The sequence below is a fragment of the Leopardus geoffroyi genome, chromosome D3, assembly GCF_018350155.1.
Source record: "Leopardus geoffroyi isolate Oge1 chromosome D3, O.geoffroyi_Oge1_pat1.0, whole genome shotgun sequence".
Lineage (NCBI taxonomy): Eukaryota > Metazoa > Chordata > Mammalia > Carnivora > Felidae > Leopardus > Leopardus geoffroyi.
The window spans coordinates 31563484-31587482 of record NC_059339.1 but is presented as its reverse complement, the minus strand read 5'-3'; the positions used below and the strand labels follow the sequence as shown (position 1 = coordinate 31587482).

General features: G+C 45.1%; 1 protein-coding gene across 3 annotated transcripts in view; it reads left to right on the top strand.

Moving 5' to 3' along the window:
- CEP192 (centrosomal protein 192) overlaps nt 1–4408 on the top strand; it is a 134623-nt gene extending 130215 nt beyond the window's left edge. For all 3 annotated transcript variants that reach the window (XM_045458934.1, XM_045458932.1, XM_045458933.1), the window contains exon 46: nt 3960–4408. In XM_045458934.1, coding sequence (XP_045314890.1) covers nt 3960–4101 — 142 coding nt within the window. In that variant the 3' untranslated portion in view covers nt 4102–4408. The remainder of the gene's footprint in view (nt 1–3959) is intronic.
- The last annotated feature ends 19591 nt before the right edge of the window (nt 4409–23999 follow it).

The window sequence follows — 23999 nt, the reverse complement described above, 5'->3', positions numbered from 1 at the left end:
ACACCACAGATGCCTGCATGTCCATGCTTTTCCATTAACCCCTTCAACAGCCACATGGAGGAGAAAGACCTAACTTCATTTATTTGTGTTTTTTTTTTTTTAATGTTTATTTATTTTTGAGAGAGGGAGAGACAGACCAAACACAAGCAGGGGAGGGGCAGAGAGGGAGACACAGAATCCGAAGCAGGCTCCAGGCTCTGAGCTGTTGGCACAGAGCCCAATGCGGGGCTCAAGCCCACAGACTGTGAGATCATGACCTGAGCAGAAGTCAGACCCTTAACCGACTGAGCCACCCAGGCACCCCAGAAAGGCCTAACTTTAAAAAACAAAAAACACTAACTGAACATTTTCCAGCTTCTCTACTCTTGAGTCCTTGACTCCCAGCAGCCTGTGGACCTCCAGTCAGTGAGCCTTTGCCCTACTGGTTTAAGACAGGTGGTGCTAGACTGTTACAGTAGATGGACGCTGCTAAATACATGAGTGAGAAGACCAAGTGAAGTACACCCCAGGTCACAGAAAAACTTCTCTCCTGACTCCTCCACAGGCTAAAATTTTACATAAAGTAAAGCAGAAAAGCTGGTTTCTTTATACATAAGAATGACTTCTTGCAACTTTGCAGAAGCAAAAATTTGCTACAGTAGCTCACTTGAAAATTTTTACACAAAACTGAAATAATGGTGCTTCTTCTTGTAAGTGTTGAGTGCTTTTGTATTTATCCCAAATATTAGACACTTTGACTTTGAACAGGGGCTCATGAAATACAAGTGCTGGGGGAGAGCAGTGATTTGCTTGCTTTGGCAGGTGGAACAGAATCTATTCTGAGAATCTGAAAAGCAGTTCCCAGCTTTCTTTTAGTGGCGTTTTTGTTCATTAGATGGTTCTTTGCTCTATGATACCATTAGCTCCACCCTTCCAGAGTAATAATGTGACTTTACTCATCTCTAGGGTACATGAGGTAATCAGTGCCTTACTACAAGTACGCACCTCCCCGGGGCAGTTGTGAGGCATGATGGGGCTGCTTTTACACATGAAAGTGCCCCGAGGCCTTTGGGATATGAACCGCAAAATAAATAGGCCAGAAGAGCTTCACCCAGAGGTTCCGGGGGTTTTGTCTAGTGCAGAGGCGGGGAACATGGATGGGTGTTAGGGATATACCCCCCTTTTTTTAATTTTATTATTTAAAAAAAATTTTTTATGTTTATTTTTGAGACAGGGGGAGACAGAGCGTGAGTGGGGGTGGTGGGCAGAGAGAGAGGGAGACACAGAATCCAAAGCAGGCTCCAGGCTCCGAGCTGTCAGCACAGAGCCCAATGCGGGGCTTGAACCCACGAACCGTGAGATATGACCTGAGCTGAAGTCAGACGCTTAACCGACTGAGCCACCCAGGCGCCCCAGGGATATACCCCCTTAAAGCAATAGATTATAAGGAAGGTAATAGGGAGAAGGAAACCCTGATTATGATTTTTTTTGTAAAGGTCGTTTTGGGGGGTCTAGGTGACCATCTCTATCATATCTCCATAAAAAGAATTCATTCATGTTCCCACTTAGCCCTGAAAAGCATTCTTCTGTTAACCTATTGTTTTATTCTAGTTTAATCTCTGCTGTGACATTTTAGTGACATGTTTCCCCTCTCCTGTGCCCACGTCTGCTTGCACCCAGCGTCCTGGCAGGCTCCTGCTGCTGACCTGCCAGACCCTGCTGTCTCATTCCAGAGGGCTTTCTCACAGAAGTCACAGCCAGGGACAGTGCTGTCACTGAGCTGTTGTTACTTCTCACCAGCACACACAGGAACCAAGCAGTTTGTTACTTTGTGATGGTACCTTGGCTGTGCTAATGGGCTGCTTTTTCCTATACAGAGTATTCCTTTTAAATTGAAAGAAAAGAAAAATGATGGTTTATAGAATTTTCAGGTTCTGTAGATGGGGGCAGGCAGCGGAGGAGGCAGTTTGAGTGCATGTTCACAGCTGCTGTGTCCCTCTCTTAAAGCATCTTTGCTCTTTGTGTGCCTGTGCCGTAACAGTAGCCCTTGCCCGGTACCTGGTAAGGGATTTTGAGCTAGACCTGTCCCCTGGGTTCAGCATACTTTACTGTTACCTTTAACATTTAAAGTTGTGTGTGTGTGTGTGTGTGTGTGTGTGTGTGTGTGTGTGGAGAGAGATTAAAAGCAGTTTTTAATAATAGTACAAGGTACTATGGTAAATATATCCATGTTACTTGAAGTGTTCTAGAACTATGTTAAATTTTATAGTTCTTTCTAAATCGCATTCAAGTTTATTCAGAGTATCTGTAAGTCTAAAACAGATGATATATGTTTATCATAATACATTTTTAAAACACTTTCTCAGTTGAATATAGAACAGTTCTGTGTTCTATATTAAAATTTGTTAATGATGGGATCTGTCAGATTTATTTCAGGATATTTTATTACTTTTAGCAATTCATAAGTTATAAAGCCTCTTAAGTTGGCAAATTGTACTACATTATTCTGGGTACTGAAATGCTAACATGAAAGAGAAAATGGTAGTTTGTCAGTGCCGGGCACTAGGTACTGTGTTTTTAAATTTGGACATGGGAAATTAGGGTATAATGCATTAGGGGAAAATAACCCAGACTTAAATATTTGGGGTGTGTGTGTGTGTGTGTACGTATGCATGTATTTTTAAAATTCTGCATAATCAGTTATATCCAGGAAAAGGGCTTTGAAATACTAAAACTGTTTTCTAAATTTTTAGCCCACTGCAGTTATATACCCAAAAGCTAACACTGTACACAGGAAATGTGTTGGAAACAAAAGCATATATCAGTTCCGATTGCTGAACTTTAAGACATGTAGTTTGGAAATGAGACTCAGGGATACACTACCTTCCCTCTGAGGGAAGTCTGAGCTATTAATTTTCACTCAAAACAAGACTAAAAGTCAGTGACATCACATAGGCTTTGATGAACTTTATGTAGTTTCATTCACCATGAGGATAAAGGTGTATTTTAAACTCTTGGGACCTGGTTTTGTGAACAGAAACCTCCCAACATAATGCTTTTAAACACAGGGTACTCATTACCTGCCTCTATACAGCTGACCCTTGAACAGAGCAAGGATTAGAGGTGTCAACTCCCATGTGGTAGAAAATCTGTGTATAATTTTTGACTCCCCCCAAAACTAAATTTACAATAGCCCACTGTTGACCAGAAGCCTTACCAATAACATAGTCAATTAACATAACTTTTGTATATTAAATGTATTATGTACTATATTGTTACAATAAAGTAAGCTAGAGAAAAGAAAGTGTTATCAAGAAAATGATAGTACATCAAGCTCTGGCCTCTTGGCAGCATTTGATGGCAGTGACCTAGATGCCATACTCAGTCTGAGCAGGCTCATGCCCACTCCCTCACTGCCAATGCTGCTGTCCCGTGTGTACATCAGTTCAAACCCGTGTTGTTCAATGGTCAAACGTAATCTAAAAATAAATTATCAGGACAGTTTTTTAATAAAAGTTCACACGAATGCTGGTGGAGCAGAACCTGCACAGCCCTGTTAATGACCGGCACGAGTGGCGTGGGTTCATACTCTCCCCAGTTGAGCGTGCTGCTGAAGGAGGGTCGGGGGTCCCCTGTTCCTCTGCCCTTTCTTGGGCAGATGGCTACCTGCCTGCGGACAGAACACTTTCACATGCAATAGAAGAGACCTCTTGTTTCCCTTTTCCTATTTTTTTGGATGGCCAGGAATATATATGCAATACTATTTGAATCAGGTTTTAGATTTTCCCCTTCTCTGTGCCAGTTTCTTGTTAAATAATATCATTAAAGAAATGAGAACCAAATTTAAACCAAACATAACTCCGCTGAGTTCTTCCATCAAAATCCGACCGCACCCTGCCATGCACGGAGCTGGTTACAGTGGTGGGTGATGCACGTGCTGCTGTAGCACCAGGCCGATGACCTTTCCTTTCTCTTTCCAGAGCCCAGCATTATATCAACATGCCTGTGCAGTTCAGACCAAAGTCGGCAGGCAGATTTGAAGCTTTGCTGGTTATTCAAACAGATGAAGGCAAGAGTGTTGCTATTCGACTCATGGGTGAAGCTCTTGAAAAAATTAACTAGATACATTTTATGCAAAGTAAACTACATAAGTTATATTTTGGTAACTTCATTTTATTTTTACACTGCAATATTCTTTTGTATATATTTTGTAAGATTGTTTTGATAACTAGATTTTTGTTTGTTTTGAGAAGCTAATACTGAATGAAGAACTGACTAAAATATCATGTATGTAGCCCACAGTATTGTACTTAACTTTTTTATAGGGGACAAGAGAGTTCTATTTTTGCATTGATTATGATACTCTGAATAAATAATGGTATGTATTTTAATGTGGTATAACCAGAAATAAACTTCCATTTCCATTGAACCTGTCTTTTTTATATCATGTAATACAGAAATCAGAATATTGCTTTATTCTAATTATTTTCAAGCTACTGGGTCTGTTTTGTGATTCCCACCCCCCCTCCATTACACAGTTTCCTTTCCTCTAAGAAATTCCTTCTTTGGTCCTTCTTTCTGTTAGCTAGTTGCCCAGATTAGAACAGAAGTGTACTTTTAAAGAAATTATTTTTCTCCAGAGTAGCAGAATTCATATTCTGTGCAAATACATTGGAGAGGTTGATGTATTTTAAGATAGCATTTATTGTAATTAAAGCCAGATGGGACAGCTGCTCCAGAACACCGCATAGAAGGTATGCTCCACAAGCAGGTGCCTGTGGGAAGGCAGTGAGTCGCTGAGGGGGCAGAACAGTCCTCCCCTTATGTCATCTTGAGCTGTGAGGTAGAAAAGGTGACACAGATACCTGGTTTTACCCAGGAGGAACATGATTATTAATTGCCTCTCAACCATTACTGTTAAGTCCCTGAGCCCTAGCTAATAGCCTTGGTCTTTGGAGCAACAAAATTCCAGACTGTGAGCAATTGTGTAATGGGTTAGGGTGATCACAGTTGGATATTACTGATGGAGTAGAAAGACCGTGGAATGTGCAAGAAGCTGCCTAGATGGCTTAAATCTACAGCAGTTTGGAAGCAGCGATGGTGAGCTGGAGACAGGAAAAGATTTCTTCTTTTCTCTTCTACCTTATTTATCTGGCTTAGACATTTATAAAAACATTTTTCATAAGTTAAACAGTTGTTGCTGTTACTGATACTGTCCTACTCCAGTTTTAGAGTTCATTTGTTTGACAACATTCAGCCTCAAAAATTTTGAAATGGTGGTACTGCTTTTTAAAAATATTTGCCCTGGTCTTTCAGTTCCTAAGAATTGTTACATTTCTGTGTAACCATCACTGCCTTTTACATTCTACTCAGGAGGTTTTAAAAAAAAAAAAAAGGTTTAGGCAAACAGAAACTTTAAAAGTGACTCTCCTTCCACAGACCATATGCTTTTATGGGTATGCATTTCTTCCTGTCCCTTCCGTGTGTTGGAAACCTGATGCTTGGAATTTGGGGAACAGTTGGATGTGAACCAGTGGTTGACTACAGCCAGTCACCACTGTAAAGCAACTCCAGTCACTGGCTCCCTTCACTGTGATCTGCAGTGTGGAAGAGCATCTAATGGGCAAAGTTACCAACCCCTGATTAGGTTTCCATCTAGAAGCTGGTTCCCCTTCTTTCCCATCCCTTCGCAGATTGATATCTTGAGTCTTAAACTCTCCTGTAAGCTTCAGGCTCAGCTGGACATTTCCACCTGGTTATCAAATAGGCATCTCAAACTTGGATTCACTCCCTGCCTTACATATGTTTCTCTCTAGCTTTCCTCATCTCCATAAATTTCCCCACTTTTCATCCAGTTATTTAGCTAAAACCCTAGGTTTGGGTGTTTTACCCTCATCCCCATCGACTCTACCGAACTTTTCTCACAGAAGTCCTTCAGTCTGTGTCCAGAGGTGGCCACTCTGGCCCGGGCCACCATTCTTTCAAGGACCGCTGTCCTTGTCCCCTCCCCACACTGCTGCTGGTGCTCCTGTCTCAGGAAGCTCTTCTACACCAGCAGGCAGAGTTACAGTTTGTAAAAAGGTAGACCAGAGCCAAGGCTCCTCTGCTTATACCATAAAACCTTGGTTTGTGAGCATAATGTGTTTCAGAAACATGCTTGTATTCCAAAGTACTTGTATATCAAAGAGAATTTCCCCATAAGAAAGAATGGAAACTCAGATGATTCATTCCACAACCCAAAAATATTCATATAAAAGTGATTACAATACTGTAATATGATACAAACTAAGAAAATACAAAATGTAAAGAAAAATAAATTAACCTGCATTTACCTTTTTGAAAACCTTTGTGGCTGGTGTGAGGGAGACAAGAGAGGAGGGTTATTGTGTGGGGTGACTTTCACTATCACTAACGGAATCACTGCTATCTATTGGCTCTTTGGAATCTTTTTCTTTTCGTGCAACTTTAATAACCTATCCAATGACACCTGCTTTTGTCTCCTTTTGAGGATTTCACAGAAATGTGACATTGCATTGTCATTAAGCAGATTCATTGCTCGCACTGCTACAGCCTTATTTGGGTGGTGCTTTTGTACAAAATTTTGCTCCATTTCCCACATTTTACACATCTCCTGATCTCATTTGCAGTGAGGGATTCCTCCGCACTTTTCTCCTCCTTCTCTGCAGATGAGATACAGATGTAGACTTCTTGTAAGATCTTGCAGTTTTGGCCACTGTGTACTTCTCAATGATTTCCTTCTTTCACCATAATCATCTTCTTCTTATCACTCTTCTTTTCAATATTTTTCTGAATGAGGCCATTGTATACACTTGCATGGATGTTGACTACAGTACAGTATTAATAAACTCATCATACACTGTATTTAATGTAAGTGGCAATAAGGCAGCTGAGGAAAGGGTCTATATCTGCAGGCAGCCTGACTTAGAATGAAGCAAAGCATTCCTAGGTGTACTCTTGTATGGAAAAGCAAAGACTGTCCATAGGTGCTTTGAAGTGACAAAAAATACACTAGTGACAGTTATGGGCACCTTCCAACGTTCTGAAAAATCACTGATTTCTGCCAACTGCTGCAGGTTGAGACCGAGCATCTGAGCTTGAAAGATCATCACCCACAATCCCACAGCAAGGGAGAGAGAGAAGGACCATTGGCTCAGTTGTGATCATGTGACATTTGGCATCACGTACTACTCATACTGCAAAACCTCGCTTGTTTTATCAAGTTAAGACTTATTAGAAAGGATTGCTCTTCTTGCGGAACACTTACAGAACAAGTTACTTGCAATCCAAGGTTTCACTGTATGTATAATTACATTACGTGCAGTCTGAGCCCACACTCACTCTCCTGTTGGCCTGGGCGGCTGTTGGTCATTTGGCTTCTGCCTTCTTCTGTGGCCTCAACTGCTGCCCCTCCAACAGCTGCCCCTCAACAGCTCTGTGGGTGTTGTTTTCTGGCTCAATCACTAGGGCCTTCTCAGTTGCTGGCCTTCTGACCACTGCATCCCCAGACCTGGTCAGCCCATGTATGTATGATGATCACATTCATTGTTCTGGAAGTTTCTCTGCACATCGTCCTGATCCAAAGGCCCAGCCATGCTTCTCACCAACCCCAGTACACAGCATCCCAGGTTTCCCCAAGATTTCTTACCTAGTTTCTCACCAATCTCCTGTGGACTGTTCCTCACCATAATAGGTAAATGTTTATTGAGTGCTTCCTATGTGGCAGGTAGTGTCTCAGTGCCTTACATGACTGTCACCCTAAATTCATATCAACTGCATCGCGATGGACCCTTTCTTAGCAGGGAGGCCTGGGGGAGAGAGGATCAGAGGCCTCCCTCCTGCTGCAACCTCCAGGTACCTGTGACCATGTCTGGGGACAGACCAGCAGATCAGTAGCAGGCTCTGGGCTCAGGAGGGCAGGATGGCCTGGTGTGGATGAGCAGGCCAGGGCTGGGATCCGAACCTTGGTGTTTCTGGCTTGGGTACCCAGTTGCAGATAATAGGAACTGTTCTGGAAATAGAGAAAATGTAACATTGGTATATGTCTTCTTTTAAAAATTTGATTCCCTTTGTAAAGTGACCCTGAGATCACAGATGAGTGTGTCCCGCCTGGGTCCCACATCTGACACACGATCCTGCTTCTCAGCCAGCCAAGATATTTAGCAGGCAAGACCCAAAGTTCCGTAGAATTCAGGGATGATTAATGTGCATCATTACTGATTTAATTAGTCCAGAAATGAGACCGGGTAAGAGGGCATCTGTTTTTAGTCTCCAATTAAACTCAGGGATGATTTTATACATAGGATACATATATTTTATGGGACACGGATCTCTGGGTAGAATTAAATTGGGCTATGTCTCACAAATATGAACTTGTTCTCTTTGTTTATTGAGTGGCTTTCCTCCCTTTTCGATTCAGTATTCATTTTCTAAAATTTTATATTTAACATGGGGGATTCTTGTTATTCTATAGAGGTTTGATGAAAACCTTGTTCTGAAGTGAAAAGTCTATTTCCCAACATCTTCCACTTAGTGAGAATTAATGCATCATTCCTCTCGAAGACACATCCCCTGGCTGCTGCTCATGCTGGATGCCCAGCCTGGCTCAGATCTACGGGTGTCATGTTGCTGGCCCTCGGATTCCAGCCGCCGGCTCATTGGCCAGCGAGTTTGATAAAGTTTACTTTTCAAATTGTGTGCGAGTTGTATCTTTTTAGGTGGCTAACCAGCTCTTATTAAATTTCAAAATGCCATTGTGATTCCCATAACCACACATGTCCAGCGTCCTGCCAGCTCCCCTGTGTGCTGTCATGCTGCCTTACAAACAGTGCTCCTTGTCCCAGACCTTCCTAAATCCTTGAACCCTACAGGACCTTGGTTATGGAAATTATTTGATATTGCTACTTACTCTGTCATTTTAAACAGGCCAATGACATATTAAAGCAGTGAAACTAAACCATTCAAATACTTATTTTAAAGAAATAGCTCACTTGTTTTTGTGTTTTTATACCATTTCCTATAGCTTGGATAAGAGAATGAGCAGATAAAAATGTTCAGAGCTGTAATATTCTAAAAATAGTTGCTTTGTAAATAAGGATGACTTGAGTGATGGGTGTGGTGGGCATTATGGGCAGTTTCTGAGATGGCCCAAAATGATTCCTGTCTCCTTGTGTTCACGGCCTGTGTAATCGTTCCACCTGAGCAATGTGCTTCTAACCTCAGCATTGGTGGACGTGTCATTTCTATGATTAGATTACAAAGAGATGTCCGTCTTGCCGAGAGATTCCCACTGGCTTTAATGGAATGAGATGCCATCTGGGGAGGTCTTTGTGGCAAAGCACTGAGGACAGCTCCCAACCAACAACTGGCTAGGAACTGAGGGGCTCAGTCCAGCAGGTCAAAAGGCAGTGAATACTGTGGACCACCATGTAATTGAGCTTGAAAGTGGGTCCTTCCCCAGTTGAGCCTTCAGACAAAACCCTAGTCTCGTCCAACCCTGGGTTGCCAAGCCAGGCCCCCCACTCCCAACCCATAGAAACTGATATCATACATGCTTATTGTTTAAGCCACTAAGTTCCTGGTAATTTGTTATGCAGCAGAAGATAACCAAGTGATGCTTAATGAAAAACTGCTGCCAGTATAACAAGCTCATATAATCAGCCACATTGGTAAATAATTACATGTAATGAATGGAAACAGTCCAACAACTATTGATCTTTCTGTGATTAGAAAGCCCTTTTTTTTTTTTTTTTGAGTTTATTTATTTTGAGAGTGTGTGTTTGTGAGCGGGGGAGAGGCAGAGAGAGCAGGGGGGAGAGGCAGAGAGAGGAGAGGGAGAGGGAGAAACCCAAGCAAGCTTTGTGCTGTCAGTGCAGAGCCCGATGTGGGGCTCAGTCTGACAAACTGTGAGATCTTGACCTGAGCCGAAATTAAGAGTTGGGATGCTTAACTGACTGAACCACCCAGGTGCCCTAGAAAACTCTCTTTTAGTCTCAAATGGGCACTCCCCTTTATGCCCAAGCAAAGGTCTTGGCATACTGGAACCAAGAATCCTATAAGTTTTCAAATGCACACCAAATGATTACAAGCAGTTAGAGCTTATTGAGCATTTAGGGAAACAGAATGAGAGCCTATGTTAACTTACCTCCAGTTGCCAGAGCGATGGACTTGTTTGGACAGGAAGGCATGTGGGGTGGGTGGCCCTATGCCTAATGGAGCTGAGCAGCACTGGCTTCGAGAGCGTGGCATTGAGGTATAGGAGGAGCTAGGCGGATGAAAGCACAATTGGACGTTTGGTCCTCCTTGGCATTGTTATAAATTTTATTCTTACAGCCAGTGCCTAACCTGAAAAATACATATAAGCACATGGAAGCGATTGTATTTAATTCTACAAACAGGGTTGGCATACACAGCCTATGGCAACTTTCTTACTATGACTTCAGGTGGGACAGGACACTGCTTGGTTCAAGCAGATTCTCCTTATGTCGTGGCTGATCCATAAAACTGCCCTTGTGTAGGAATCAGTGTGAGGAAATGCAGTATTTTATGCTTTGCCACATGTGAGGCTTGGGCCCTGAGAAGCTTTGAGGCAGGGCCAGAAACACCCTCGTCATCTGAATGGACTCAGCAGGCATCCTCCACATCCGTGCTGTGAGGGGGCAGGCACCAGCGCCACTTGACTGCGGTACAGTTTTACAGAGGGCACTTCTGTGGACGGAGCACTATGTCCTCAGTCTTGGAAGGTGATGCTCCAGCAGCTTCTTTGGCAACTGCCTTTATTAAAACATCCAGAGAGGCCAGTTTGTTCTGCTGCTGGGGCCAGGTGTACCTAATCCCTCTGGTCCAGCCTGCTTTCCTCTCACTTGCTTTCCACAGGCAAGGCCACCGGGGAGTGGACCTCCCAACACCTTCTCTTTCACAGGGACACTTTCCCCACAGGGGGACCTTTCTTACCTGCCTTTCAGGTCCTCAGGGAAGATGGCCCATTGACTAATGGGTAACTGTTGAATGGTGCTCTGTTGAGTGTCTGTTCCATACATTCAATTGGAAGTGCTATGAGGGCAGGGACCAGGGCTGGTTGGTTTACTTCTGAGGTCTCTGCCTAAAGTAGTGCTGGCTTATGATAGGTTTTTGTATGTTTTGAATGAATGAATGCATCATCACTGAAGTTCCCATGTCTTAATATTTCAAAGGAAATACCAAGAGTATATAAATAATAACATAGGAATGGATGGAACCCTGTTTAATACAATGATTTTTTTTTTTTAAAGTGGGCTCCACACCCAACGTGGGGCTTGAACTCACAAACCTGAGATCAGGAGTTGCATGCTTTACCAACTGAGCCAGCGAGGTGCCCCTAATAGAATGATGTATTCCTTTCTCAAGCCACAAGCAAATGTTGCTAATGTAAAAGCACTAGAATCAGGAACAGGCAACCCTGTTTACACCATGGCTGTCTCATGGTGTGGTCCTGATGGCCTACCTGCTGGCACCTGTGCAGGTGAACAAGGGGAAGACATGAGATGGATCAGACAGGTGATTAAATTGTTGATGTGTGTTTCCAAGAGATTCCTTTAAAAATTATGAACAATAGGGGCGCCTGAGTGGCTCAGTTGGTTAAGCGTCCGACTTCGGCTCAGGTCATGATCTCACAGTTTGTAGGTTCAAGCCCTGCGTCAGGCTCTGTGTTGACAGCTCAGAGCCTGGAGCCTGCTTGGGATTCTGTGTCTCCCTCTCTCTCTGCCCCTCCCCTGTTCACACTCTGTCTCTCTCTCTCTCTCTCTCAAAAATAAATAAACATTAAAAAAATTAAAATAAATAAAATAAAAATTATGAACAATAAGCATTCAGTCATGTGACTGGTACAAAATTGATATACAAAAATCCATAGCCTTTCTGTATATAAAAAAATAATAACGGACAGTCAGAATATAATGGAAGGCAAGATGAAACACCTAGGAATAAAAGTATAAAGAAATGTGTAAAATGTACAGGAAGGAGACTTTAAAGTCTCCCTGGAGGACACAGAAGGAAGCTTGAATAGGAGGAGGACATGTGCCCACCGCGCCACTGAGCAGGAAGCTGTACCATGAATCACACAGGCGGGCCTGGTGGTGACCCCCAAGACTAATGCTTTGCAACCGCTGTTGGTTGGGGGTTTTCCACAGAGACAGTGAAGGGTCTCAACCCTCCAGCTGCGCTTGGAGCTGGGCCTGCAGCTAACTGTCCAGCTGACACGTCTTTGCTCTTGCCCCGCCCCCTCCTTAGCACACCTCCATCAACCTAGCACCTCCTTTCTTTAAAGGGTAAAATCCTACACTTAACATATATCTTTATTAGAATTTTACATGTCCTTTTAATTGCGCTAGAGTTTTGTGAATATTGCACAATTATTACCGCTTTTGTTACAGAGTTGATTTTAAGTAGTCACCCCCAATTTTAGCGTGTGAATGGAGGCAGGTTAGGAATACGTATTTTGCATTACAGCGGAAGGACCTTTTGAAGAAAAATCCCAGTAATTAAATCTGTCAGTTCTCCCTAAACTGATCTCATTATTTAATGGCTTTCCAGTAACAATACCTACAAAGTATTTTTTCGGTGGAAAATTGACTCTAACGTTGATATGGAACAATGCCATGCGTAAGTCACCAAGACAGTGCTGAGAAAAGGTAATGAGGGAGGCTGGTCCTGCCAGGTGTCAAAGACAAGGCTCCAACTGTTGGCCTCCTGGCACCGTAGAGAGGTGAGGACACCCCAGCCCTCAGAGACATAGCAGAGCAACCTCACCTTCAGCCTCACCCCCAACCCCTGGGCAGGGAAGTCAACTCTGGGCCTTCTCCCCTCCGTACCAGGGCCATGGGCCACTTGTGGTCCGGGCTGCAGTCTTTTTTTTTTTTTTAATTTTTTTTTAACGTTTATTTATTTTTGAGACAGAGAGAGACAGAGCATGAACGGGGAGGGGCAGAGAGAGAGGGAGACACAGAATCGGAAACAGGCTCCAGGCTCTGAGCCATCAGCCCAGAGCCCGATGCGGGGCTCGAACTCACGGACCGCGAGATTGTGACCTGAGCTGAAATCGGACGCTTAACCGACTGCGCCACCCAGGCGCCTCCGGGCTGCAGTCTTAATTCAGGACAGGAAGTACTAGGAAGCAACATAGCAACATATGAAGCTCATATTTAATCTCCCATCTGTCAGTGGAAACCTGTGGAAAGAAATTGGTGGTGTGATTCATTGGCCACTTCAACTATAACAACCTCAATGAAGATAGCCTGGATGAGACTGGTTTATGAAAAAGTAATGAAACAAAATGGATTCTGGAAAGACCCAAATACATATTTAGTATATGGCAAATGTGGCATTTTAGTGGGGAAAACATGGGTTATCCCAAGATATTTTCCAGATGAGTTGTAGGTTAAAAATGAAATTATAAAAGTCCCAGAAGAAAATATAGGACAATTTCAGTTAATCTCTTTATTTATTTATTTACTTATTTATTTAGAGACAGCAAGCGAGCAAGGGAGGGGCAGAGAGAGAAAATCTCAAGCAGGCCCTCGCTGTCATCGCAAAGCCCGATGGGGGGGCCTGGATCTCATGAACTGTGAGATCATGACCTGATCCAAAACCAAGAGTCAGATGGTTAACCAACTGAGCCACCCAAGCACCCCTCAGTTAATTTCAAATTACAAAACAAAAACTCCTATAAGAAGTCCTATAAGGAAGACTGATAAATTCAACCACGTACAAATACACACAAATTAAAATTTTCTGGGTGGAAAAAGCGTAACCACAGTCAAAAGACAAATGACAAGCTGGGGAGAAATTTACAACACTGTAAAGGGGCTTTAGATGTTAATTAAAAAAAGCAACAATCCATAAGAAAATAGGCAAAAGACATGGGCAGACAGTTAATAGAATGGGAAAACAAATAACTAAAAATTTTTTAAATAAGTGCTTTTAAATGACCTCGGTCTCAGTGGTCTAAACTGACGCATTTGCCTTTCTCACTCATGGAGCAGGGAGACCTGTTCAAATTCCACCTTCTTATTTAACTAGTTGTGTGACCTTGGGCAAATATGACCTGTGCTTCATTTTCCTCACTAGTTCAATACCGTACTAGTATCTATTTCCTAGATTTTTTGTGAAAATGAGTATCTGTAAAGTGCTTAGAATGGTGTCTGACACATAATAAATGATATAAAGTTGTTTATTTAATTGTAGTATTATATAATTATATATATAATTTTTATTAAACAAAATTTAAGTTTACTTATTTATTATGAGAGGGGGATTGGAGAGAGGCAGAGAGAGGGAGAGAAAGAGAATCCCAAGCAGGCTCTGCACTGTCAGTGTGGAGCCTAATGCGGGGCTTGAACCCATGAACTGTGAGATTATGACCTGAACCAAAACCAAGAGTTGGATGCTTAACCAACTTAGCCACCCAAGCACCCCTAATTATATACATATATATGTGTGTGTGTGTGTGTGTGTGTGTGTGTGTGTGTGTATAATATTTATTTTTGGGAGAGAGACAAAGTATGAGTGGGGGAGGGGCAGAGAGAGAGGAAGACACAGAATCTGAAGCAGCCTCCAGACTCTGAGCTGTCAGCACAGAGCCCGACGCGGGGCTCGAACCCATGAACTGTGAGATCATGACCTGAGCCGAAGTCGGATGTTTAACCAATTGAGCCACCCAGGCACCCCTATATATATAATTTTTGAAACACCAGTGAATATTCTATATTTGCTCTTTTTCCCCCCGTTTTACTTAAAAGTATACCTTGGAAATCATTCTGTATCAGCACATATAAAACTGCCTCATTCTCATTAATGGCTGCCTAGCATCTTTGTATGGCTGTGCCATTATTTATTTGACAATCTTTATTTGATAGACGTTTTGGCTGTTCTAATATTTTTCTATCATGAACAGTGCTACTAAGACTGTCTACATACAGATGTCATTTCCCATATGTTCAAGGATATCTGTAGGATAAAATACTAGGAGTGGGGAATTGCTGGGTCAAAGGGTATGAGCAGTTTTAATTTGGATAGATAGTGCCAAATTGCTCTCCATGGTGGTTGTACAAGCTTTTACTCCTGCCAGAAATGTATGAAGAGTGCCTGTTTCTCTACATCCTTGCCAAGACAGTGTGTTAGCCAACTTTTAGCTTTCCCACTCTAATAGGTGAAAAATGGTGTCTGGTTTAATGAGCACAATGGCTTTGAACACTGGGAGCAGAGCCCACCATGGCAGGTACTGTGGCTGCCCCGCCAGTAGCTATCCCTCACCCACTTCCCACCAGGGCTGACTCCAGCAAAGAAGGCCAAATATGCCAGATTGGCTTGCTCTGCACGCCCTGCAGCTGAGCTCAAGAGCGAGAACCCTGGGGACAGGACCCCTGTCCTTCCTTTTGGGCTCTAGATGCTGTCACATGTGACCTGGAGCAATGGCAACCATCTGTGGCCGAATATTGACAAATATATGGATAAGAAGACACTTCTGAGAATGGGCGGGGCAGAGGATGATGCCCTGGGCCACCTAGGCCGCTATGGAGCTGCCAGCCCAGACATCCCCTTGTCTTACAACAGTAACAGCCAACACTGAGCTAGGATCCTGCATGGATTACCCTGCTGGTGTGCTGGGAACCCTCCAATGGCAGCAGCCTGTAATAGCAGTTGCCTCCAGGCAGAACCACAGGACCTTTGGATAGATAGGGAGAGGGCTTGCCTTTACCGGACTATTCTAAATTTTCTACCATGTTCAAATATTAACAACTTTTGTAATGATTTTTTTAAGGTAAACATAACAAATGAATTGTTTTAGTAAGAGATTTTTTTCCCCACCAACATTCAGGAAACTTGACGGAAGGTATCACTTATTAATTAAGGTGATTAATGCCCAATGAACTGGGCAGCCAAATGTTAACTATCTATAGTAGCCCTTTTCAGAAGGCTTTTGAAGTGACACCTCCCAGTAAAATTCCAGATGGATTCTTTCCCTCTGAAGAACCTGCACTCCAGATCCCCACTATTCTCCTGCGGAGGCTGGAGTCCCTCTCTCCCCGACAGGAGGAGCCAGGGAGCCAGACGCTCCACATCGCCTCTGCTTACGAAATGCTTCAGTTTGGTGTTTACGGCGAGACACTGAGGCTTGCAGAGCTGGGTGGCTTGGTTTCCTCTAGTGGTCACCCTGGAGAGTCTTTGGTGACCTAGACTCCAGGTCTGAGAGATCTGGAAAGGTTTTCTCAGTCATTCTCAACTGCAGGGCTGCTCCCCGACACCTGCCCTGTCTTTGGGAAGTGAAATTTTAACCATGCCTGATAACCTTTGGTGACAGTGATTCTGTGTTGCATTCCAAGTTTGGCTGCCTGGTGTTTTTCTGTTCGTAAGTTTTACTTATTTGAGAGAGAGAGAGAGAGAGAGAGAGAGAGAGAGAGAATGAACATGCACACAAGCTAGGGAAGGGCAGAGAGAAGGAGAGACAGAATCCCAAGCAGGTTCTGCACCATTAGCACAGCAGCCCGATGTAGGGCTCAAACTGTGAGAGCATAACCTGAGCCGAGATAAGAGTTGGGCACTTAACTGACTGTGCCACCCAGGTGCCTCTGTTTGTTTGTTTTTTTTTTTTATTGAAGTACAGTTGATAAGGTTTTCTGTTATTTTAATGTTCATCCTAGATTTAATATCCAGCAGGTTTTATGTGTTTCTGGCTATTTAAATCTTTGGACATGAGGCACACCTCTATTTTCACAGTGCTGAGGGCAAGAGTGACGGGCAGCTCCCCCAGAGGAATGGCTCTGGCCAGGGTGGTCTCTGGCCAGCGAGGTGAGCCTTGATTTTTAGGGTTGCTGACTCCTTCCCAAGCTGAGCTACCCCTAAAACTGATCAAAGATCAGTTACTAAGAATGTTAGTCATGCAAAGATGGCCAAGATAGAATAAAGCTGTAAGATAGTGTGCATAGTGCAATCCTTTTCTAAGACAAATTACTACTGATAGTGTGGACGTTAATAAATGTACAGAGAGCAGGGGCACCTGGGTGGCTCAGTCGGATAAGCTTCCAACTCTTGATCTCAGCTCAGGTCATGATCTCATGGTTTGTGAGTTTGAGCCCCTCATCAGGCTCTGTGCTGGCAGTGGAGAGCCTGCTTGGGATTCTCTCTGTCCCTTCCCTACTTGTGCTGTCTCTTTCTCTCTCTCTCTCTCTCTCTCAAAAATAAACATTAAAAAATATTTTAATAAATGTAAAGAGAACACTTTGGAGAGCATGCTCTGCACTCATGGGAAGGTGGATAATGTTTTAATAATAAATATATATATTAGTTCTGTAGTCCAAAAAGGGAAGTGAGGAAAAAAGACCCAAATTTAGAGACTATAACCAACTCAATGCACCCGACACTAGCGAAGCCATCTAAGGGACGAATCCCAGGGTCACTTCCTGCCCTAAGGAGTGGAGCTGGGGGGTCAGACTGAGAGCGTTGCAGCTTCTTTGAGGGGGCTCTGCGCCAGTTCAGTTTGGTGTGTCTGCTTCCTTCCGACACAGGATGGCTGCACTGGGGACCCTGCACGTGGAGTCCCCGTGAAATGTGCGCAGCTAGGTGCCTGGCTGCAGCGATGTGTGCTGTCCCTCAGCCTGGCGAGGGCCCGACTCTTGACTCTGGAGGCCCGGGGAAGGCGGATTAGGCCCCATCCCCATGGGAGCCTGCCTTCCTCATTATGTGCGAGGGGAGTGGAGAGCCTTGTGTGAGACAATAGACGAATTCTGTAGGTGCGCTCAGGAGTCCTCACCCTTCAGTGCCACCAGGCTATCAAGTTAAAAGCAAGGGACCCCGCGGGTGAGGAAGGGCTTGTGGTGCTCAGTGCCCTCCCTCCCTGTTTGTACCTTCCCGCCTCACATTCCTCAGAGCCTGGCCGTCAGTGGGACTCATCCCACAAAGGGCTGTCCCTCTTTGTGACTGCTCTGTCACCAGCCAGAGCTGTCAGGTACGTCAGTCATGATGCTTTGTGGTCGTGTCACTGGCATAATCGGCAAGATTAGGTGGCCACAAAGAGCCGTGAATGAGGTGGTAATTGTGTTCAAGGGAAAAGAGAGTTAAAGAAAGAGAGACTTTCCTTTCTCACAAGACCCTTGAAAGAAGTGACAGCTGATATTTTAAAGCTGGAACAAGATAATTGCAGTAAGAGATCTTTGTATGTTCTCTGACAAACGCCGCGCACTCACAATAAATATTCAAACGCTCAGTGTGTGTTGTGAGCACCAGATAACCATTTGCAGTGAAACCATTTACATTTGCCATTTTGGAAGTTCAGACTCAGCCCTGCGGTGCCTGAATCAGCGGACCACACAGTCTCCAGGACCTGGGATCGGCTGAGCCACACTGCAGGAGCCGCTCTGCAGAGCACACATGTCCCCCCATTCGTATGAGAGGCAGCTGTGCAAATCCAGGTCAAATCCTTTGGTCAAAAAGGAAAACCCAGCCACGTGGGAGTGGATAGGAAAAGGGAAAAGGTAATACAAAAAACAAAACAAAACAAAACAAAACAAAAAACCCAAACCTGCAGTCAGCCCACCTTGGAGGGGGGGGTGGGTGGTGGAAGAAAAAAACAAAACAATTAACCTCTTTTCTAGCACAAAATTAGTAAAGTCGGTCACGGAAAGATGCCAAAACTTCCCAATATACAGCTCTTCCTGAAAGCGTTTCATACGGTCTGGAATTGTATATCCTGCCAGGTGACTGGACTATTGCAGGGCAGGGCCAGGAACTCCTCATGGAGGGGACAGGAGTGAGGGCAAGACCTCGCATGGCCCCAAGGTCCCCGTGCAGTTGGATTTGTTGTCCAGTTTGGGCCTCAGGCCCAGGAAGAGGCATTTGACACAGATGAATTCCCTTCCCAAAGCTGTTCGGTGTGATGCAGGCAGAAGAAAACCCAACCACAAACAGAGCCACGCTGAAGACCATTCAGGAAACAGTGCTTGCTTGCTTTTTTCGAATGTCCTAAATTGAACCTTTGGACACAATGAAGGCTGACAAATTCCATGTCTCACACATTCATCGCATCCTTTATCAGTCCCTCAAAGTTTCTTTCCTTCTTTCTTTCTCCTTTCTTCCTTTCTTCCATCCTTCCTTCCTCCCTCCCTCCCTCTCTCTCTCTCTTTCTTTGAGTTGGCATGTCTTAAGTTCCTGGTGAGTAGACCCCCATGAGCTCAGAACCACACACAGACTCAGTCCCCCCCCCCCCACCCCCAGCGGCCCACAGAAACCTCTGTGCTCTCTCTGCAAGCTTTTGTGTCCCACAGGTCTCCCAGACAAAAAGCTACAGGGGTCCCATTTAGACTCTTCTAGCAGCACTCCATTTGGAGGGGACAGTTTTTCTCACTGAAGTACTCTCTTCTGAGCACATTCAAGCAATCCTGTTTGCTTTCACGTTTGGTGCTAGAAGATGCGCAGAGGGACCCAGAGACCAGCCCCCAGGAACCTCTTACCACAGGGGAGGGGGTGCTCCTTTCCATTTAAGGTGCCCTGAATTTCTGTCTCGAAATATCTTGAGTCTTGACCGAGAATTAAGTGATGTTCCTACAGCCTCGGCCTATCCATCCTTCTGTGGATTCCAAAACTCATGAGACCATATAAAGGCGTAAAGAAAATGCTGCAGGAGCTCACTTAGCTTTTGGCAAGGACTCGTGCCTCCAGACCCATCCCAAGTCACCATTTCCCAGCCTCAGGAGGCCTGACCCTTGTGGGGAGCCCGTTTTCATGCAGGTTCTCCTGTGCTGATAAAAAAGAATGAACTCGAACACAGCCAGGTCTTCAGGAACCCTAAAAGCAGAGGGGCAGAAACACCTTCCTAGGACCACTCCCCAGGAGCAAGGGAGGAAAGGCAAGCTGGAGCTGGAATACTGAATAGGACAACTAAAAGGGGCCAGAACGGCTTCCGCATGTGGAGAGAGATGGGAGATTGCACCTGCAAGCGGAAAGAGCCAGGGAAAACCTGCTTTCACCTCCCAGAATGACACACCGAAGGCAGGCACCTCCCCCCACACGTACATGCGCACCTTGAATTTCGAAAGGAATAAAAGGGTACACATCTAATTTGCTTCCTATTTGAGCCCAAAGCGTAAAATTCAGTCTTACTGCAGTTGTGCAGGCTAAAGTGTTAGGATAAAAATGTTTTGCTAGATCCAGGTTCTGGCGAGGTTGGTGGGCCGGCTGGGGTGGTTTCGGGTGCAGTCTATATCCTGGACGTGAGGGAAGGAGCTCGGCCACCTCTCTCTTTCTTGGACTGGTCCGGGGCGGAGGGTTGGCGTGGAGCTCATTCCTGGGCCAAAGAGGGTTGACGCCCTTTCCCTCTGTCCACACCGCCTCCGGCCTCATCGATCTGATACGCCTCTCTCTGGTCTGCTCCCCTCTTCTTCCCTCCCTGTCTCTCACTGCCGTTTATTCTTTTCTCCTTCTCTCTTCTCAAAATCCGTCTCCAGCCTCAGTTTCTCCCCTAAGTCCCTCCAGGTGGCTAGACTACGCGCTAGCCCACCTGCCCTGGGTGGGGTAGGGGTGCAATGTGACGCAGAGGACAGGAGGGGGCGCTGCAGCAGGCCCCTGGGCTCAAGTACTTGGCGACTAGACCTCGGAGCCTTTCTGCTCTGTGCCTCTTTTCCTCCTCCGCAAAGTAGGGCAATAGTTCTTCCCCTGCAGGCGGTGAGCATGTAACGGAAGGGCGTAGAACGGAGGGCGGCTGTCGCTGGCTGCCACTCTTCACGAATCTCTTGCTTTTGGACAGCTGTCTCAAGGGGGCAAGTTTTTGGTGACCTCAGCTAGGCTCTGCCCCTTTGGCAGGGTAGTGTTCTGTTTTGGTTTTACCCATTTGTTTTGTTTTGTGGGGTGGCTGGGGGAGGGGCTCCTGGAGAGTCTGCCTAATGCGCACCTGAATCGTCAGGCCTGTGATCACTGGTCCGCCCCGCTGTGCGCTGGCTGCAGGTGCACCTGCTGAGGAGTGTCCTTGAGCCTTGCTTTGTGTCAGCCTGTCTGCCATGCACACACACACACAGTGCCTACCCTTCTAGGGCGAATGAAGTCTTGCCCACTTCCGAGACTCTGCGCCCAGTGGGGCCACAGGAAGCGGTGGCAATTTCTTGCCCAATTCCTGGCTCTATGCAGGTGTCACCTCAGGTGTCCCCTAAAGAAGGTGAAGGGAGGTGTTCAGTGCTCAAGTTTCACAGGTGGAAATGCCAGCACAGGCAGGCGGGCACCACCAACAGCACGGAAGAGTGAACCCACTTCAAGAGCCCAGAACATCAGATGGTAACTAGACTTCTACTGGGGATCATTTCATAATATACACAAATATCAAATCGCTAACGTGTGCACCTGAAACTAACAGGATATTTTATGTCCCTTATACTTCAATTAAAAAAAAAAAAGGTCGCAGAGGCAAAGAGAGAGAGAGACCAACCACAGCAGTCCGAGGCACCTTGTTTGGATCTCGATTCAAACAAACCACCTATAAAAAGACACTTGGAGACAAGTGAAATTGGAAAGTGGACAAGGGATTGGATATGAAAATATTGTTAACTTAACTGGGAGTGATGATAATTTTTAAAAATGTCCTTATGTCAGTGGTATATACTGAAACATTCATGGATACAATGATACACTGTCTTGAATTTACTTTAGATTCTTTGGCAAAGCAATAGACAAAAGCTGGGAGGGGGAGAAAAATATGAAGGAAAACCTGAAGAATGTTGATAATCATAGAAGGTGGGTAATGGGTTTGTAGGGCTTCATATTCTCTATTCTTTCTACCTTTGTGTTTAAAAATGTCTACAATAAACAATGTTAAGGTTGAAGAGTAAATCACAAAATAATATTTGGATGTAACCATTTTTTCTCATATTAAGTAATGCAGAGGCCAGGGTAGTGCTGACAGCCGTTCCCATTCTGGCCTCAGGCCTTGTACCTCTGTTCCCGCTACCTGGAATGTTCTCCCACAGACTGTCATGGATGACTCTCACCCCCACATCACTCTCTCTGCCAGCTCTTCCCTGCCGTCCCCAAGAAAAATGTCCCTCGCCCCTTGCTTCCTTTCCTCTCCCCCTTTAATTTTTCATGACAGCATCTTTTACCCACTAATATTCTGGGCAACAGAATGGAACACGGAGAGAGCAGGTTCTGTTTGGGATCACGGATGTGCGTGCAATGCTAAGGTGCGTGCGGGGCACATAAGAGGCTCACCCCCCATCCCTCACCCAGCGTTGGTTGAGAGATGAATTGTGTTGTGGGTTTCCGGTCAGCTGCGCCTACTTTCCAGGCACTTGAGGTCTCTTTTCTTGAGACACACCTACCCCCTGGCCTGCCTCCACCTTTCCCTGGACACCCAGGAGAAGCTCTCAGGGGCCGGTGTGCCCTCGAGGGCAGTGGGAAGGGGAGGCTCCACCTCCACCATCCTGACTGCCCTTTGAGCGCTAACGGTTCCACCTGTTCATGCCTTTGACCGATCCCCTCGCACCGGTATTGAGCGAGACTCTTGCTTATTTAATGTTATGGAACTCCATCTTTTCAGGGAAGGAAATGAACCTGTGTAATGTCCTCAGTGGAGCAATTTGACACAGAGAAGCTTTAGAAACATTTTGGAAGCTTTAACCAACTTGGGCAACCGCTCGGTGAGGAAAGCTGAGGCCTCTCTAACCACAAGCTCCTCCCTCGGGGGTCCAAGATCAACACCTGTTCTCCACCTGGAGAGGCAGGACTACATCTCTTATCTCCCTCCTTGGCCGGACAAGTTTTCCCTTTTCCCCCACAGACTCAGTAGGTGGAGAAGTTGCACTGGAGCCTGCTTGTGGAAGACCTCTCAGCCAGAGTGGAAGCAGATTGGCTTTCACAGGACTTCTGTGTAGACACCTGCCCAAGTGCACAGGGACACATGCACGGGGGTCTCTGTTGTAGCATAGTAGGTGGTGAGCCAGCATCAGCCTGGATGATGCCGGGGGACCCGCTAAGTCCCCCTCATACAACAGAATGCCATGCAATCAGGAAAGAAAAGGAGGTGGGTCTGTATTTTGATATAAAGGTCTAAACTATAACATTGAGTGAGAAAAAAAGTTGCCTACCAAAAGGTACAGCACATTTCCCTTTAATAAAGGATAGATGGAAGGACATATGTATGTAACAGTTATGTATACGTAAATTCAGGGGAAATCAGAGACTTTCTTGGAGTCTTGGACACTTCTTGTTTGGCACTGGAATTATGGGTGATTTATAATTTCATCCTGTCTTTCAAATTTTCTAACATGTAAAAACCATGTAAAGAATATCAGAGCTGATGAGGACAGTGAAACCTGTCAGATTCCACCATGAAGGCTGAGAGAGGAGCCAGCAAAAGGAGGCATCCAGCTAGGTGCCTGGGCATAGGCTCAGGACACTGTGGTGGCATCAGGGTCACACCTGACTCCTCTATCAGGCTCTGTAGAATGACTGCTGTGTGACTGGCCAGCCTCAGAGTGGCTCCATGACTCCAGAGCTGCTGGAAGGCAGAGTGTGTATCATTGGGACCCAGATGGAGCACAGCCTTGCCTGGGCCCTGTGGTGGAAAAAGCCCCAGGACCAGTGGGGGCGCTGGATGTGGGTGCTGCCCTCCCAAGGAAGCAAGGCCCTGTCTCCAATCACTGGGTTTCTTCTTTTGTAAAACAGCATACTAACCCTGTCCTTATTACCAGATGAGTACTTGGAACACCGCAGGCAAAACAGTAAGGCACTGTTGTTTCCCTGCTCTTTGTCATTGCAATGGGCAGTGCTGAGACCTTACACTGGCAAACAGGCAAACAGATCACTACTTCTCAGCCCCCAAAACAGTGTGGGTTCAGAATGCTTACTCTGGCTCTCTCTCTCTCTCTCCCTCATAGGTGACTACAATGACATAGTGATGGAATCATGTATATTAATATTTTAAAAAGTAATTTTGGTTTTCATTCTGTTTTATCACTTACATAAAATTAGTTCTTTTTAGCAGATTA